Source organism: Lathyrus oleraceus, chromosome 6 (genome assembly GCF_024323335.1).
Source record: "Lathyrus oleraceus cultivar Zhongwan6 chromosome 6, CAAS_Psat_ZW6_1.0, whole genome shotgun sequence".
Lineage (NCBI taxonomy): Eukaryota > Viridiplantae > Streptophyta > Magnoliopsida > Fabales > Fabaceae > Lathyrus > Lathyrus oleraceus.
Window position 1 is genome coordinate 86,304,469 of NC_066584.1, and position 17,595 is coordinate 86,322,063.

Consider the following 17,595-nt stretch of genomic DNA (forward strand, 5'->3'; position numbering starts at 1 on the left):
CTAGACTCCAAGCACTAGCTTCTACTCAACTCATTGCTCGTTACCTGAAAAATAATTGTAAGGGTGAGTTCCTCAATCGATGTAACAAACATTATAAATTATCATGTTATGTTAAGTAATTTAACTCATTAATCACCCAATGTCAACACAACTCATATACATACTCAAGATCAATACCACTGATACACATACAACAAACCAACAGAATGCAACTCTAATGAGACTCGACTCGTCATGCATGTGGTACCATTCGGAGTAAAACTCCCAACTTAAAATCATTGCCATTTTAGTGGGCATCAAGGCATAAGCCTTCAACTTTCAACTTAAAATTTTGCCAATCCAGGCCAACGTGGTGTGAGCAAAGCTCCGACTTAATGCATATGAATGTACATGGCATACACGACTTTAAACTGTCAACAACATAATAATAATATCAACACAACAACGTTTTCAACAAAAATCAACTTATAATCAACTTTGGCTCATCAAGCCTCCAACTCAGTATTTTCAACAACTTTAACACAACTGATCCACATATTTGGATCAACATTTCATAACATAAACCCAACAAAATCATTCCTCACAATCAACTAAAATAGGCCAATCACCAATCACGTTCACAACATTAAAATACCAATTTTTCTAATTTCCAACAGTGTTAACCGGTTAACGCCCTGGGTTAACCGGTTAACGCAGGACAAAATACATTTTCTGGCAAAACGCAACAGTGTTAACCGGTTAACGCCCTGGGTTAACCGGTTAACGCAGGCAAAACAGCACATTTTCACAAAATATAACAGTGTTAACCGGTTAACACCCTGGGTTAACCGGTTAACGCAGGCAAAACAGCAGTTCCTGCGCTAACACAAGGCAGAATGCAGAGTTCTCCGCATTTTCCGCCGTTGGAGGACTTCCGGACCTCCGATTCAACTTCCGTAAAAAGCTACATTATCGGAAAATCACGACACATACAATTATCGATTCAATTTCAGTTTTCATACAACTTATTCATCACTATTTTCTCAGCATTCTAAATCCCAATTAGGGTCAATTCAACGGTTTATCACTACCCATGACATGTTAATCTATAATACCCATCAAACGACGATAAACCCCCCTTACCTGAGATAATCCGGCAGTCTCTAAGCTTCAAGCTTTTCCGTTCTTCAACCTTTGCTCTTTCTCCACTTTTCACCTTTCAGCCGCTTCTCTGTTTCACGTGAAAACTCTTTACCAACAATGAACCCTTTTTCTCTTATTCCAACTTATATATTTTCCACTAATTATTATTCCAAATAATAATAATAATAATAATAATCCAATAATTCGATTTATTTAATTAAATTATTAAATATATTATTAACTTAATTAAATAATTCTCTTATTTAATTCGGGGTGTTACAACTCTCCCCTACTAAAAGAGTTTTCGTCCTCGAAAACATACCTCAAGCAAATAACTCTGGATAAGACTCCTTCATCCGACTCTCAAGTTCCCATGTCATGCTTTCGCCCGCAGCTCCCAACCAAACGACTTTAACCAACACAATCTCTTTTCCTCGAAGAGTCTTTGTTTCCCGATCTGCAACTCGTACAGGCTTTGTCTCTACTGTTAAATTATCTCGCACTTGCACATCATCCATACTAACCACATGAGACGGATCTGAGATATACTTCCGAAGCTGCGACACATGGAATACATCATGCAAATTCGAAAGATTAGGTGGTAATGCCATCCGATAAGCAACTTTTCCAACCCGTTCTAAGATTTGATACGGACCAATGAAGCGAGGAGTGAGCTTTTTAGACTTCAAAGCCCTCCCAACTCCGGTCACAGGCGTGACTCTCAAAAACACATGGTCACCAGCTTGAAATTCTAAATCCTTCTTCCGCTTGTCATGGTAACTCTTCTGCCTACTCTGAGAAGCTTTCATCTTCTCCCGGATAAACTTCACTTTCTCGGTAGTTTCTCGAACTAACTCTGGTCCAAGTACTACACTCTCACCAGATTCGTGCCAACACAACGGAGTTCTACATCTACGACCATATAATGCTTCAAAAGGCGCCATTCCGATACTAGAATGGTAACTATTATTGTATGTGAACTCGATCAATGGAAGATAAGTGTCCCACGAACCTCCTTGTTCAAGAACACAAGCTCTCAGTAAATCTTCCAATGACTGAATAGTTCTCTCAGTTTGGCCATCAGTCTGAGGATGATATGCCGAACTCAACCTCAACTTAGATCCCAACGAATCTTGCAAACTTTTCCAAAATCCCGATGTAAACCTCGGATCTCTGTCCGACACAATACACAGAGGGACACCATGCAACTTTACAACTACTCGGATGTAAATCTCTGCCAACTTCGCAATTGGGTAAGTGATGTTAATAGGTATGAAGTGAGCCGACTTCGTGAGCCTATCAACGATCACCCAAATCGAATCATGCCCTCGTAAGGTAGCAGGCAGCCCCGTTACAAAGTCCATAGAAATGCTATCCCATTTCCATTCTGGAACGTCTAACGGTTGCATCAACCCAGCAGGCTTCTGATGCTCAATCTTCGACTTCTGACAAGTTAAGCACGCATACACAAAACGAGCCACATCTTCTTTCATTCCGGGCCACCAAAATAATTTCTTTAAATCCTGATACATTTTAGTAGCTCCTGGATGAATACTCAAGCTGCTTCTATGACCCTCCTCTAGAATACTTCTCTTCAAAATTGCGTCGTCAGGAATACAAATTCTTTCCCCTAATTTCAACACACCTCTCGCATCAACCGTAAAGTCACTTTTCTCTGATTGACCACAATGATTAAGGATATCTACTAATTTCACATCCAATTTCTGTGCCTCTCGGATACTATCCATAAAATCATTATTAATCTTTAGCATTCCTAGCATCACACTCTGCGGTGTTACTTCGCAAACCAAACTCATATCCCGAAATTGCTCAATTAATTCCAACTCCTTAATCATCATTGCTGACACATGCAAGGTCTTTCTACTTAAAGCATCGGCCACAACATTTGCTTTTCCTGGATGATAATTCAAACCGAAATCATAATCCTTAAGCAATTCGAACCACCTACATTGTCTCATGTTCAGCTCTTTCTGATCAAATAGATACTTTAAACTTTTATGATCGCTGAAAACTTCGAATCTGGAACCATAAAGGTAATGCCTCCAAAGTTTTAGCGCAAACACTACAGCAGCAAGTTCAAGATCATGCGTAGGATAGTTCTTTTCATGAATTCTCAACTGTCGCGACGCATAAGCAATTACTTTATTATTCTGCATGAGCACACCTCCCAAACCCATCAATGAAGCATCACAGTAAATTATAAACGGTTCCTCCGGATTTGGCAAAGTCAAAACCGGCGCCGACGTCAATCTCCTCTTTAATTCATTAAAACTCTCTTCGCACTGAACATCCCACACGAAAGCTTTACCTTTGCAAGTTAATTTAGTCAACGGAAGTGCTAACTTAGAAAATCCTTCAATAAATCTTCTATAATATCCAGCTAATCCCAAAAAGCTTCTAATCTCGGTAACCGACTTAGGAGTTTCCCATTGCAATACAGCTTCTACCTTGGAAGGATCTACAGCAATACCTTTTCCTGAAATTACATGGCCGAGAAAACTGACTTCTCTTAACCAAAACTCACACTTGGACAACTTCGCATACAATTTCTTATCTTTCAAAACCTCCAATACTAATCTCAAATGTTCCTGGTGCTCTCCCTCAGACTTAGAGTAAATCAAAATATCATCAATAAATACTACCACAAAATGATCCAGATAAGTATGGAAAATACGATTCATGTATTCCATAAATACTCCCGGCGCATTAGTCACACCGAAAGGCATCACAGAATACTCATAATGTCCATACCGAGTTCTGAACGCTGTCTTCTGGATGTCTTCATCTTTCACTCTGATCTGATGATAGCCCGATCTCAAATCAATTTTACTGAACACACAAGCACCCACTAATTGGTCCATCAAATCATCTATCCTCGGTAGTGGATACTTATTCTTGATCGTTACTTTATTCAATTGTCTATAATCAATACAAAGCCTCATACTACCCTCTTTCTTCTTTACTAGCAACACTGGAGCTCCCCACGGCGACACACTTGGTCTTATAAACTTCTTCTCAAGTAAGTCTTCCAATTGCTTCTTTAATTCATACAATTCAGATGCCGACATTCTATACGGTGCCATCGAAACAGGCCTAGTACCAGGTACCAGATCAATAGTAAATTCAACTTCCCTCTCTGGCGGCACACTAGGAATTTCATCAGGAAAAACTTCAGGGAATTCTTTCACCACTAACAGTTCCTCTATCTTAGCTTTACTTTCAACCGACAACGTCGCCATCAAAGAAAACATCTGAGCTCCCTCTTTCATCAATTTTCACAATTCTCTGAAAGGTAATAAGTCAACTCCTTCCTCTTCAGGAGTGGAAAACCTCACCGACTTATGATGACAATTTATATGAACATAATTATACTCTAACCAGTTCATACCAAGAATTACATCCATCCCATCCAACTGCAAACATACTAAATCAACATAGAAATCTTTATCGAAGATCGACAAAGGACATTTTAAACATACCAAAGAAGTAGTTACTGATCCCTTAGCTGGGGTCTCAACAATCAATTCACCATTCAAAGCAGACAATTTTAAACCCAGTCTTCGAGCACAGTTAGCAGAAATAAAACAGTGGGTAGCACCGGTATCAATAATAGTAATTAAAGGAGTACCATATATGAAACATGTACCTCGGATAAGTCTGTCCTCACAGGAGGTTTGAGTTCCGGTCAATGCGAACACCTTCCCAGTCTGAGATTTCTTTGGCTTCTGACACTGACTCCCAATATGCCCTTCTTCGCCACAATTAAAACAAATCATTTCCTTGTGCTTGCAATCAGCCATTGCATGACCAGTCTTACCACAGCGAAAACACCTCTTTACTTCAGCAGTGCATACATTACTCTTATGACCAGCCTGACCACATTTGAAGCAAACTATACCAGCAGGAGCACCTCCCCTACCAGTCCTCTGAGCCGGAGCAGCTCCTTGTTTCCCTTTTCCCACTGGAGCATCATACGGCTTACCACGGTTTTGATGCTGCTTTCCCTTGCGGTCACTGACAATCTTGTAATGAGCATTATTGTCCTCTTCAAATATCCTGCAGCTATCAACCAGTTCAGTAAAAATGCGTATCTTCTGATACCCAACAGCCTTCTTAATTTCAGAGCGCAATCCGTTCTCGAACTTGATGCACTTTGAAAATTCAGCACCAGCACTAGTGTAATGAGGATAAAATTTGGACAGCTCCACAAATTTCGCAGCATAATCAGTGACAGACATGTTCCCTTGCTTCAGCTCAAGGAACTCGATTTCCTTCTTACCACGGACATCTTCCGGATAATACTTTCTCAGAAATTCCCTACGGAATACATCCCAAGTAATGTCTTCACCTGTCACGGTCAACCTCTCGTGAGTCTCTAGCCACCAGTCATCAGCTTCGACTGCTAGCATGTGAGTACCATACCGAACCTTCTGAGCTGGAGTGCAATCCATAACACGGAAGATTCTCTCAATCTCTTTCAACCATCCCAAGGCTGCATCTGGATCATGCTTCCCTTTAAACACCGGCGGATTCTCTCTCTGAAAAGTCGCCAAGCTACGTGATCCAGCATCACCACCAGCATTTGGCAAGTCCTGCACAGCTTGTGCCATCGCTTGCATTGCGGCAGCCATTGCAGCGTCATTCCTTCCAGCCATTTCAACTTATCAATACAACACAACTTAAAGTTAGATTGGTAACAATACATAATTGTTAGACAGTAATGACACGACAACTGGCCGGACAGACCGACCTGCTCTGATACCACTAATGTAACACCCTTCTAAAATACCCCAAATATTTAATAACAACAACAGGTATATATCAGAGTAATTACACAAAACAAGGGTGTCACATCTTCGAAAATAACATCTGTCATGCTCTTTTATTATATCAACCATAAAACATTTCAAAAATACGCAGCGGATAGAAATTATGTCAACCAATTAAAACGTATAACATATTACATGAAAAATAGTTCAACAACCGACAATAAACAATTAAAACATCCCGTCCCGATGTTACATCTATCAGAGCATGACCCATAACGGAGACTACACTAGACTCCAAGCACTAGCTTCTACTCAACTCATTGCTCGTTACCTGAAAAATAATTGTAAGGGTGAGTTCCTCAATCGATGTAACAAACATTATAAATTATCATGTTATGTTAAGTAATTTAACTCATTAATCACCCAATGTCAACACAACTCATATACATACTCAAGATCAATACCACTGATACACATACAACAAACCAACAGAATGCAACTCTAATTAGACTCGACTCGTCATGCATGTGGTACCATTCGGAGTAAAACTCCCAACTTAAAATCATTGCCATTTTAGTGGGCATCAAGGCATAAGCCTTCAACTTTCAACTTAAAATTTTGCCAATCCAGGCCAACGTGGTGTGAGCAAAGCTCCGACTTAATGCATATGAATGTACATGGCATACACGACTTTAAACTGTCAACAACATAATAATAATATCAACACAACAACGTTTTCAACAAAAATCAACTTATAATCAACTTTGGCTCATCAAGCCTCCAACTCAGTATTTTCAACAACTTTAACACAACTGATCCACATATTTGGATCAACATTTCATAACATAAACCCAACAAAATCATTCCTCACAATCAACTAAAATAGGCCAATCACCAATCACGTTCACAACATTAAAATACCAATTTTTCTAATTTCCAACAGTGTTAACCGGTTAACGCCCTGGGTTAACCGGTTAACGCAGGACAAAATACATTTTCTGGCAAAACGCAACAGTGTTAACCGGTTAACGCCCTGGGTTAACCGGTTAACGCAGGCAAAACATCACATTTTCACAAAATATAACAGTGTTAACCGGTTAACACCCTGGGTTAACCGGTTAACGCAGGCAAAACAGCAGTTCCTGCGCTAACACAAGGCAGAATGCAGAGTTCTCCGCATTTTCCGCCGTTGGAGGACTTCCGGACCTCCGATTCAACTTCCGTAAAAAGCTACATTATCGGAAAATCACGACACATACAATTATCGATTCAATTTCAGTTTTCATACAACTTATTCATCACTATTTTCTCAGCATTCTAAATCCCAATTAGGGTCAATTCAACGGTTTATCACTACCCATGACATGTTAATCTATAATACCCATCAAACGACGATAAACCCCCCTTACCTGAGATAATCCGGCAGTCTCTAAGCTTCAAGCTTTTCCGTTCTTCAACCTTTGCTCTTTCTCCACTTTTCACCTTTCAGCCGCTTCTCTGTTTCACGTGAAAACTCTTTACCAACAATGAACCCTTTTTCTCTTATTCCAACTTATATATTTTCCACTAATTATTATTCCAAATAATAATAATAATAATAATAATCCAATAATTCGATTTATTTAATTAAATTATTAAATATATTATTAACTTAATTAAATAATTCTCTTATTTAATTCGGGGTGTTACATCTAATATTAAATAAGAGGTTGTGAATCATTTCATTGGAGTTTTTAAAGAATCTGATGTTGATAGACCTCATGATGGTGTAGTCTTTCGTTCTCTTTCTAGTGATGATAATCTCTCTTCATGGGTTCCATTTAGTCTTCAAAAGGTTGGTGTGTTATGCCTCAAAGTGAGGGTGATAAAAGTCCAGGTCCAAATGGTTTTAATTTCTCCTTTTTAAAAAAGATTATGGAACCTTCTTAGAGTTGACTCAGGCATCATGTTTGAACTATTTCATCGATCTGCATCTCCACCTCATTGTTTTCCTTCTTACTTTATGACTCTAATCCATAAGGTTAAATCCCCTCTCATCTGGGAGACTTCCGACCTATTTCCTTGGCATGTTTCTTGTATAAGTTAGTTGTTAAAGTGTTGGCCATTATACTGGAGTCTATGATGAAGAAACTCATTTCCTCTAAGTAATCATATTTTTCTTAAGAGAAAAATGTTGGTGGATTAAGTTGTGGTTATTAACGAAGTGGTCGACTTGGCCAAGAGATCTAAAAGACCTTGCCTTATTCTTAAGGTTAATTTTGAGAAACCATATGATTCTGTTAGTTGGAAGTTCCTAGATTATATGATGATCATATTTAGATTTAGTAAGAAATAAAGGGTATGGATGAAAGCATGTGTCTTTGCTGGGAACCTTGTGGTGCTGGTTAATAGTTGTCCTACTCAAAAAATTAGCATTCAAAGGGGTTTGAAATAAGGGGACCCCTTGCTCATTTCCCTTTTCTTCTGGTGGCATAGAAGCTTAGCAGTCCGATTATGAGCGCACATGGGTTTGGTCTTTATTATGGGTTTAAAGTTGGTAATTATGGGTTGGTAGTTTCTCATCTTCAGTATATTGGTGACACTCTTATGATGGTTGCTCCTTCTCCAGAGAATTTATGATGTATTAAGACTATTCTGGCTTTAGATCTTCTAGTGAACTTTTTAAAACATATTTTGTCGAGGTTAATGTGGACCATGTCTTTCTTACTTCAACCAAGGACTTTATCCAACATGACATTGCCTTACTCCCTTTTAAATACCTTGGGTTGCTAATGGAAAAAAATACTCAACTCTTGGTAGCATAGATATGTCAGTTTGAGGAATATAATGGTTCTCCTTAATTTTTGGTTGCCTTTTCAATGCTTATTATGGCGTGGAAGAAGATTGTGAATTTACGAAGAAGGTTCCTTAGGGGGGGTGAAGAGTATGTATAAGATTATCTAGGTGAATTGGAATGGCATGCAAACCTAAACTAGTGGTGGTTATAAGTAAGGGAACTCCAACTAGTTAATCTTGCCCTTTTGGCAAAATGCAAATTGAGGTTGCTTATAGGGGACTCAAGGCCCTAGAGAGATATTTTGATAGGTAGATACAAAGATATTTCTATGTACTCTTGTTCTATTAGGGAACCATACTTTGTTAGATAATGGTGGTGGTGGTGGACAACGGTGGATCTAAGCTTTCGATGCGGTGAAAAAGGGGGTTGACCTGCAAGGTTAGCAGCACTCAAGTTAGTGTGGGAATGAGAATAGTGAATGAAATTTAAATTTGAAATTGTATACCTGAAATTGATGTGTGTTCTCTTTATATAATGTAGCGGTTATAATAACCCATTATTTGTTAGGTATGTGATGGCGGGATCAATTGAATGTATATTGAACTTGGATCACTTGTATTCGTCTGTAGGAGAGTTCCCATGCGCTGCGAACATTCTAGATGAGTTATAACTCCATATGAGTGGTCTACCGATGATCATTATGCTCGACCTATAACATTTCCTATAACGGAGGTAAGGCTAATGGTTTTTGCTATTCGTCGTTCTGGTGAAAATATACATCTCTTATTGGGATAAAAGAAGAGTGTAAATTTGATTGGTTTTCTGAAGGCGTTATTAAAAAAGTTGGGTCGAGTTTGCATATTTTCTTTTTGGAAGACCTTGGTTAGGAAGCACCCTATTAAAATTTAAGTTTCCTTGTCTGTTCTCCATTTCTCTCCAGGCATAAGGGATAATAAGCGAGTTATGAGAGGTTGTCATGAAAACTTGAACCGAGACTTTAGATGGAAGATAATTTTTTTTCTTAAATAGATGACTGTATTTTATGAGTTTCATGCCTTGATTCTCTAATGATGGTAATTTTTAGTGGCCCCTGCTTACCTTATTTAAATGTAAAGTTTGACTTCTTCCATGAACCAATTTTTGGTTTATAGTCAAATGCTTCCCCTTATTTGGAGTGGTTAGGCTCTGTTTAAGATCTTTGTCTTTTTCTGACAATTATTAAATGATAAATTTGCTTCCAGAGGTGACCTATTTAAAATATGGGTGTTATCGGACCCTGGTGTGATTTCCTATCCACTACGCGGATTTTTGGTTGAAACTGCTTCTCATTTTTGTGTTATTTATAAGATAGCCTCGTCGGTGTGATATAAATTGGTTTGGTTAGATTGACTTTTAGAAATATAATTAAATCAAACCAAACCAAACCGATGCGATTTGGGTTGGTTCAATTTTTTAGAAGATTTTTATTGAGTCATACATACACATGTAGATAATAACATAACTTTGTGTTTAATCCTTTATAAATAACTAAATAACAACAAAACTCATCATATTAACAATCTACCATTTAATATACAAAAATATAAAACAGCAGCATAAAACAATATCAAAAACATTATAATGAAATAGAAAAACAAAAAAAGAAGATATATTAGAGAAGATAAAAAAGAAATAACATAAAAGATGAGAGACTATAAAAGAAGAAATGCGATAAAATGAAACAGAGAATAATAACATAAAAACGAGAAGATAAAAAAAAAGAACATAAAAGTTGAGAGATTAAAGAAGTAGAGACAAGACGTATTGGACGAAGAAAATGAGAAGAAGGCGTCATACAGATCAAATATAAATTTTTACACTTTTTGTTAGGTTCGATTCAATTTACAATTTTTTATTAGATCGATTCGGTTTTAAAAATCTTTCTCTACCTAATACTAGGTCAATAAGCAATATATATATATATATATATATATATATATATATATATATATATATATATATATATATATATATATATATATATATATATATATATATATATATATATATATATATATATATATATATTTTTTTTTTTTTTTTTAGGAGTATTAAAATACTAAATACTCCTTTTTTTTTAGTATTTTATTTTTGATCATCTCTACTGATGTTTCTTTGATTTGATTCGCCCGCCTAGAATATCAAAAACCATTGCAAATATTACACTCGAGTTATCGAAATTGACAAAGCGTAGCTTCAGCATGTTTGATGTACTTTAATTATAAGATAATATATTTGTGATGAAAGTAATTGTTTTGATGATGAGTGTTTTTTTTTATTTCAACAATTTATATATTTGTAAATAAGATATAATAATAATAATAAATATAAATTATTGATGGATTTATTAATTTTGTTTTATGTTAATATTAATTTAAATAATTTAAATTGATATATTAAATTAAAATAGAATTTAATATAAATAAAATATTAATATACAAGATAAGATTACGAGACGTAATATGAGTTATTTAAAGTTATACCGTTAAAATTAAAATTAAATAAATTATTGAGTTAAATATTTTTTGATTTTTCTAAATATTTTATATTTAATTTTTAATGCAGTTTTTAAAGATTTTAATTTTAATTTTTTGTCTCACCTATAAACAATAGAATGAACGATGATTTTAAGGATAATTTCAGCCACGGTTTTGAAAAGAAAGATCAAAAATTAAATTTTTTTTATTCAAAAAAGAACTATTGTTTGAAGGAAACTTTTGCATTCTCTTTTTGTTAAATGTTTACACCAAACAACACTAGGTTCGACTTTTCCATCATTATGGAAAGAGGTGGGTAGAAGAAAGAAGCGACGTGGATTATCCTTTATTCACAGATTTCATTTACAACCAGCCGACGCAAACGTGTTCGTTTTGTATCGGCGCGAAATCCAAACTAGAAAAACTTAAAAACCTCCATCTCCATCTTCATTCCCACCTCTACTTACAGTTATCACCGTTACAGTTTCAAATCACAATGGCGAAAGAAAAACAACAAGAGAATGAAAACTCCGGAGGAATCCGAGTCCAAGGCATGCAGTTCTCATACGACGGACTACAACAACTACCGCCGCTTTTCCTCGACTTCAACCTCCACGTCTCTCCTGGATCTCGATGCCTCCTCGTCGGTGCTAACGGATCCGGTAAACATTGTTCTTTCGTCACTGTTTATAATCGTTAGGAGCTCTTTGTTAATCGCGGTTTGCTTGCAGGGAAGACGACTTTGCTCAAGATTTTGGCTGGGAAACATATGGTTGGAGGAAAAGACGTTGTGCGTGTGTTGAATTGTTCCGCTTTTCATGATACGCAGCTTGTTTGTAGTGGAGATCTTGCTTATTTGGGCGGATCTTGGAGTAAAAACGTTGGCTGCGCTGTGAGTTCTCAATTTTATGCTCTATTTTGAAATGCTGTTACGAAATAGGGTTTGCATCCGCTTTTTCGCAATTGCTCAGTTAGTTCACTTCTTGTTCGGATTCGGAGACATGTAGTGTCATATTGCCTTAATGAAATTGCTTGCGGTTTATTATTGTGAGACAATCTTTGATTCATAATGTTGTATCATATAAGTGCTTATATATTAAATTTTGTTCTATAATAAAAGATAAAATAGAGTCAACTTATTTTTATATAAATTGTGAATTGTTTTCCTAAGTTGCTCTGAAAAGCTTATAGAATGAAGTTGAAAACAACTTATGATATGTCATAACTTGTTTCAATGAATTGACATATTTATGTTTATTTGTTGACTTAAGCACTTGTGTCAGACTGATTCGTAGAATGAAGCTTATGTAGATTGTTTTCGTTATTTTGGAAAGTTTAGAGAATGAAGCTGAAAAGAACTTATGGCCATGCTATTAATTGTTTCAATATGCATTCCCAAATAGGACGTGTTGAATTGGCAAACTTAAGTTTATATGCTGGCATAAGCACTTGTGAGACTGTTTGCTAGAACCTAGGAAAACATCTTATACCATGTTCATAAGCTGTTTTCAGCTTACTTTCACAAGCTCTCCAAAACAGATTATAGCTTATACGAAAACAATTTAAACTTATTTTATATTTTGTTATAGAAATAACTTAATTATAAGCGTTTATCATGATAAACATTTATGTTATAAGCTGCAAATTAAATTGTTTATTCAAATAGGGTCACAGTCTTCCAAGTTTTATGCCAATAGATAAGATCAAATAAGTTGATCAAAACATGTCATATTAGTATTTGGACCACACCTGTATGCTTTATGTCTTCTTGAATGTTGGATCTGTTGTTAATGTTTCAATTCCAATCCGCCGTTACTGTACAGGGTTTTAAGCTCTAATAGTGCATTGGGACAGAGAGCTGGTGTTTTTTGTTACCCAAGTGCTTTTTAATCTTGTTTCCCTTAAGTTTGTTTTTTACTTCCTAATTGAAGTTTTTATTGATATAATCTTAGTTTCCCTTAAGTTTGTTTCTATTACTTCCTAATTGAAGTTTTTACTGATATGATCTTAGTTTCGAGGATAGGGTTTAGTTACTGAACTATCTTCTATAATACATTTTACGTATAGAAAGTGTAACTCTTTCAAAAGTTGGGTGGTTTTAAAATTCTTAAGACTAGAAGGTATTATGCAACGTTGGTGAATGGCTGGCCTTTGTATTTAATTTGAATTGATTATTGTCCCCACTTTTTCAGGTGGATTTAAGCCAAACGTTTAGGTTTTTGATAAACATTATGAGATAAATGTGGGAATCATGTTTGTAGTATACATGCACAGCCCTCTGTGTTCTCTAAGCCAGAACTATATATTGATTTTCTCTAATGCTTGTTTTCATTTTGTACAAGTTACACACATACTGCCAACCTGGTCATAAAATCTAGTGACCCACTTCAGATCTTTAGATCTCTAGAGTTTTGGTTTGACACAATTTTTGTTTGTCTGATGTTTCTACATGTAAGCTCTTTATTTTTTTTTGGGAAATGAACATAAGATTAAGCTTAGGACTTTGCCTTGGCCCCTTCTAGTAACCCGTGTAGCCTTTGCTTTGATCAATTCCATTTCTAATATTAATGTTGTTGCTGTTATCCAGGGAGACATTCCACTCCAGGGAGACTTCTCTGCAGAACATATGATATTTGGTGGTGGGTTTTCAAACATTGTTTTCTTTGTTATGAAATGTAACCGCATCTCTATTTTTTAAAAGCTCTAAATATCACGAGAAAAAAATAATCATACCATATTATGATGTCCTTCAATAAACTCCTATTAAGGAAAAAATTTAGTAAAATAATGAACACTGAAACCGTGTTATGTATATAAAGTGTTGCATGCAGTTCCACATGATATTTGGTTATTCAAAACAATTGCTCTTTAATCTTAATGTATAAAAAATCTAAAATGCTCCCCCTGTGTTTTACAGTCGAAGGCATTGATCCAGACAGGAGAGACAAGTTGATTGAGCTGCTTGATATAGATCTGCAGTGGCGAATGCATAAGGTTTCCGATGGGCAGCGGCGTAGAGTGCAGATCTGTCTGGGTCTTCTTCTTCCATATAAGGTATAAAGGATCAAATTTCCTAGGGAATTTGTATGTGGTAGTTATGCTGTTGTGGACAATGTCAGTGTGTCAATGGTTTCACCTGAGTGTGAACTTTGTACACCTACTTTATCAGTTTATCTTGGCCTCCATCTCTTGAAATAAAAAACCCTTTGAATTCTAGTAATTTGTTGTCTTTTGAATTGCACACACTTCAAGAGTAACTCTTGCAAAAGCTATTCTTCTAAAAACTCACAATATACATTAAATTTTATTAATCCACTAGCTAAGTATTGCGATATTATATTAGTGATCATGAACATTAAGTTTTAGATGAAATTGTACATTTGTAGTTATGCAATCTTGTAGTCCGCGTTTATTTGTTGTTTAAAATATATATTATGGATCAAATTGAAGTTGTTTGATGAATTATCAAGTCATTTACGTATTTATGAAAATTTGTAGACTGGGATCTACTTAAAAAGAACTTTTACTTCGATAGTATTTTATGTGAACAAAGAGTAATAAATATATGCATTTTGACAAGATTTACTCTTCGAGTAAGCAAATGCCCAATATGATATCTAATAATTGGTTAATGTATTTTGATTTATTTATGCGTGTGACAGTGTGGCTGTGTGAGTGTGTATTTATTAATGCACGAATTCAAAATCAATCCAATCTAAAGCTGTAACCCTTGATTGACATTTCAGGTCCTCTTGCTGGATGAGGTTACAGTTGACCTGGATGTTGTTACCCGAATGGATTTATTGGAATTCTTCAAGGAAGAATGTGAGCAGGTATTCACTAGCTCTGTATATTTGCATGCTAAAACATGCAGAATGTAGGTTTGAGAAAACTGCAACGAGGATGGCCTCAATGCAAAAGAACTAAAACGAGTAATCTTAAAAAATATTGAATGAGTTTGATCTTTAGTTTCTACAAGAGTCAAAGAATATCCTGTATATTGTCCCAACAGGCCTATTAAAGTATTCATGGAGCCCATCTTGCAAAGGCTAGGAAGTTGGGTTCAGAAACAATAACTATTTTCTTATGTTTTTATTTGACGCAGAGAGAAGCTACAATTGTATATGCAACTCACATTTTTGATGGACTAGAGACATGGGCAACTCATTTGGCATACATACAAGAAGGTGAACTAAGAAAAGCAGAAAAAATATCAGATGTTAATGAGTTGAAATCTTCAACTAATCTACTATCTGTTGTTGAGTCCTGGCTCCGTGCTGAAACAAAGATTGAAAAGAAGAAACCCGTCAACAATACATCTAATGCTCAAGGGAATTCATTCGCTAGCTCTCCATTCTTTTCATCCAGACACATGGCATATTATCGATAGTCTCCATCGATACCAGTTGGTTATGAAAATAATTTGAGTGGCGAAAATATGTACTGTAAGTGTGAATTGTCATTCCATATATATGGTTATACAACACCAAATAATTTTTTGGCTAGGTTTTGTATCTGTCTTAGTCATGATTAAATGTGTAATGTTCCCTTATATATAGCTATATCACTCCCTTCAAGCTCCAATTGAACAGCTTTTAGCGGCTTATTTCTTTTATGTATTTCTCTGCCGATAATATATGTTTAAAGAAGCATGCTTAAATCATAGCTTTATAATTTGTTCAGTGTGTAATAAAATCAATAATTTGTTCAGTGTGTACTAAAATCACGTGGGGCTGTCTTTTGCCCATAACTGAAACAAACTTGTGTAAAAGTATAATTAAGGCAACATGTGTCATTGTTTGCTAAGTATACGTTGATATATATTAAATCAACTACTTCATCAGATTTTGAGGGCAATCTGTGTCTTCTTTATGTTTTTTTTTTTCCGATCAAATGAGCTTCTTGTTGCTATACAATGCATTGGTTATTCTAAAAAGTGGTATTTTGTACTAATTCCAACCGAACCAATTTCATTTTCTTCTCTCTATTAACCATTTTTCTGGTTTAGACCAATGTCTGTGTCTGATCAACCTGCAATATGTTATCATTATTTCTCCTTCCCTATGTTACATTATCTCTCCTTGCAAGACTCTATTTAACGCATTTTCTAAATTCATTGTCAAATCAACACCCCATCTATTTTTGCCATACTCTTTCATCTCTTTCTTCATCCCAGCTACTTCATATTTTGTATGATTTACTTCTCAATAATTTCTCAGTAGCTTCTTCCAATTTTTCATGGTTTCTTATCTTTGTTTAACAACTTCAACTTTGATTGATTTTCACATTCATTTTCATTATTCAACGTATTTTCGTTTTCATTAACTTTAGGTATTTCTACATGTTTCTTTTTTATTCATATCAAGTATGCACATTCAATCTTTGTACAAGGAATGCTAACAATTCAGTTTTCTCCATTCAAGACCTCATCTTCCTCGTCTCCGCATTCAAAATCACTTATTCACATCCTGAAATTGTTTATAACTTCTAATGGTACTAAATATGTGTATCTCTGATGGAGATCTATATGTGTATCTCTGATGGAGATCTCCATGCCAGGGTTTGTTTTAATCAGGCACGAATCAACGTCTTTTATTGTTTCCTTTAGATTTTTTATGTCTTCAATTATTATTTATTTTGTTTTTCTCTTTTTTTATATTGGGAAAAACTCAAGTCTCATATTGGTTAAAGATAGTGCCTACAAAGGGTTTATATAGAATGACATTTTTCATCCTATCAGTGGTTTTATAGGGATGAGTTAGGTCAAATTCTAATTCTATCATGGTATCATGAACCTATCGATTCGGGTCACCCACCATTTATATATGCACATCAAACCCAAAAAGTGATGGGTGCAAGGGGTGTATTGGAAAAATCAAGTCCCACATATCGATAATTCGGGTCACCCACCGTTTATATTCACACACCAAATCCAATAGTGTTGGGCGTGAGGGGTGTATTGGAAAAAATCCAAGTCTCACATTGGTTAAACATAGTGCTCACAATTGGTTTATATATAGTAACACTCCTCAACCTATTAGTCGATTTTAAAGGAATGAATTATGTCAAACTCTAATTCTATCATCTTATAAGATCTGAATCCTTGTCACTCAAATCTATAATTATGGAGATGGAGTGATTGTTGATGAAATGGGAATGGGAAAGGCCATTGAGAATGGGAAAGGTCAAACTTTAAATGTTTTTATATATGAAAAAAAAATTATATTTATGATCCAAGTTAAATAAAAATATGTTCTTTTTTAAAATAATAAAAGTCTTTTGTTTAAATAATTTTGTCTTGACCAATGATTAATTGGTCCAGTGATGATTCACGATGGACTTGATTGGGAGGACCATGATTCGATCTTCTGTAAATGTGATCGGGAGATGG

At 35.5% G+C, this 17,595-nt stretch overlaps 1 protein-coding gene across 1 annotated transcript; it reads left to right on the top strand.

The window, feature by feature from the left end:
- Window positions 1-11,472: 11,472 nt before the first annotated feature.
- Window positions 11,473-15,869, top strand: LOC127091870 (ABC transporter I family member 21). The gene is made up of 6 exons (XM_051030590.1): window positions 11,473-11,866; window positions 11,936-12,096; window positions 13,792-13,843; window positions 14,122-14,258; window positions 14,951-15,037; window positions 15,310-15,869. The coding sequence occupies exons 1-6, from the start codon at window positions 11,701-11,703 to the stop codon at window positions 15,592-15,594; spliced, it is 888 nt and encodes a 295-aa protein (XP_050886547.1). The 5' UTR covers window positions 11,473-11,700; the 3' UTR covers window positions 15,595-15,869.
- Window positions 15,870-17,595: the final 1,726 nt, after the last annotated feature.

What these genes read in the sequence shown, in the direction of transcription:
- LOC127091870 (XM_051030590.1), top strand. Translation starts at nt 11,701, where the DNA reads ATGGCGAAAGAAAAACAACAAGAGAATGAAAACTCCGGAGGAATCCGA. An exon ending in GTAAAAACGTTGGCTGCGCT is followed by an intron (nt 12,097 to 13,791) that starts GTGAGTTCTCAA and finishes GCTGTTATCCAG; the next exon opens with GGAGACATTCCACTCCAGGG. An exon ending in AGAACATATGATATTTGGTG is followed by an intron (nt 13,844 to 14,121) that starts GTGGGTTTTCAA and finishes TGTGTTTTACAG; the next exon opens with TCGAAGGCATTGATCCAGAC.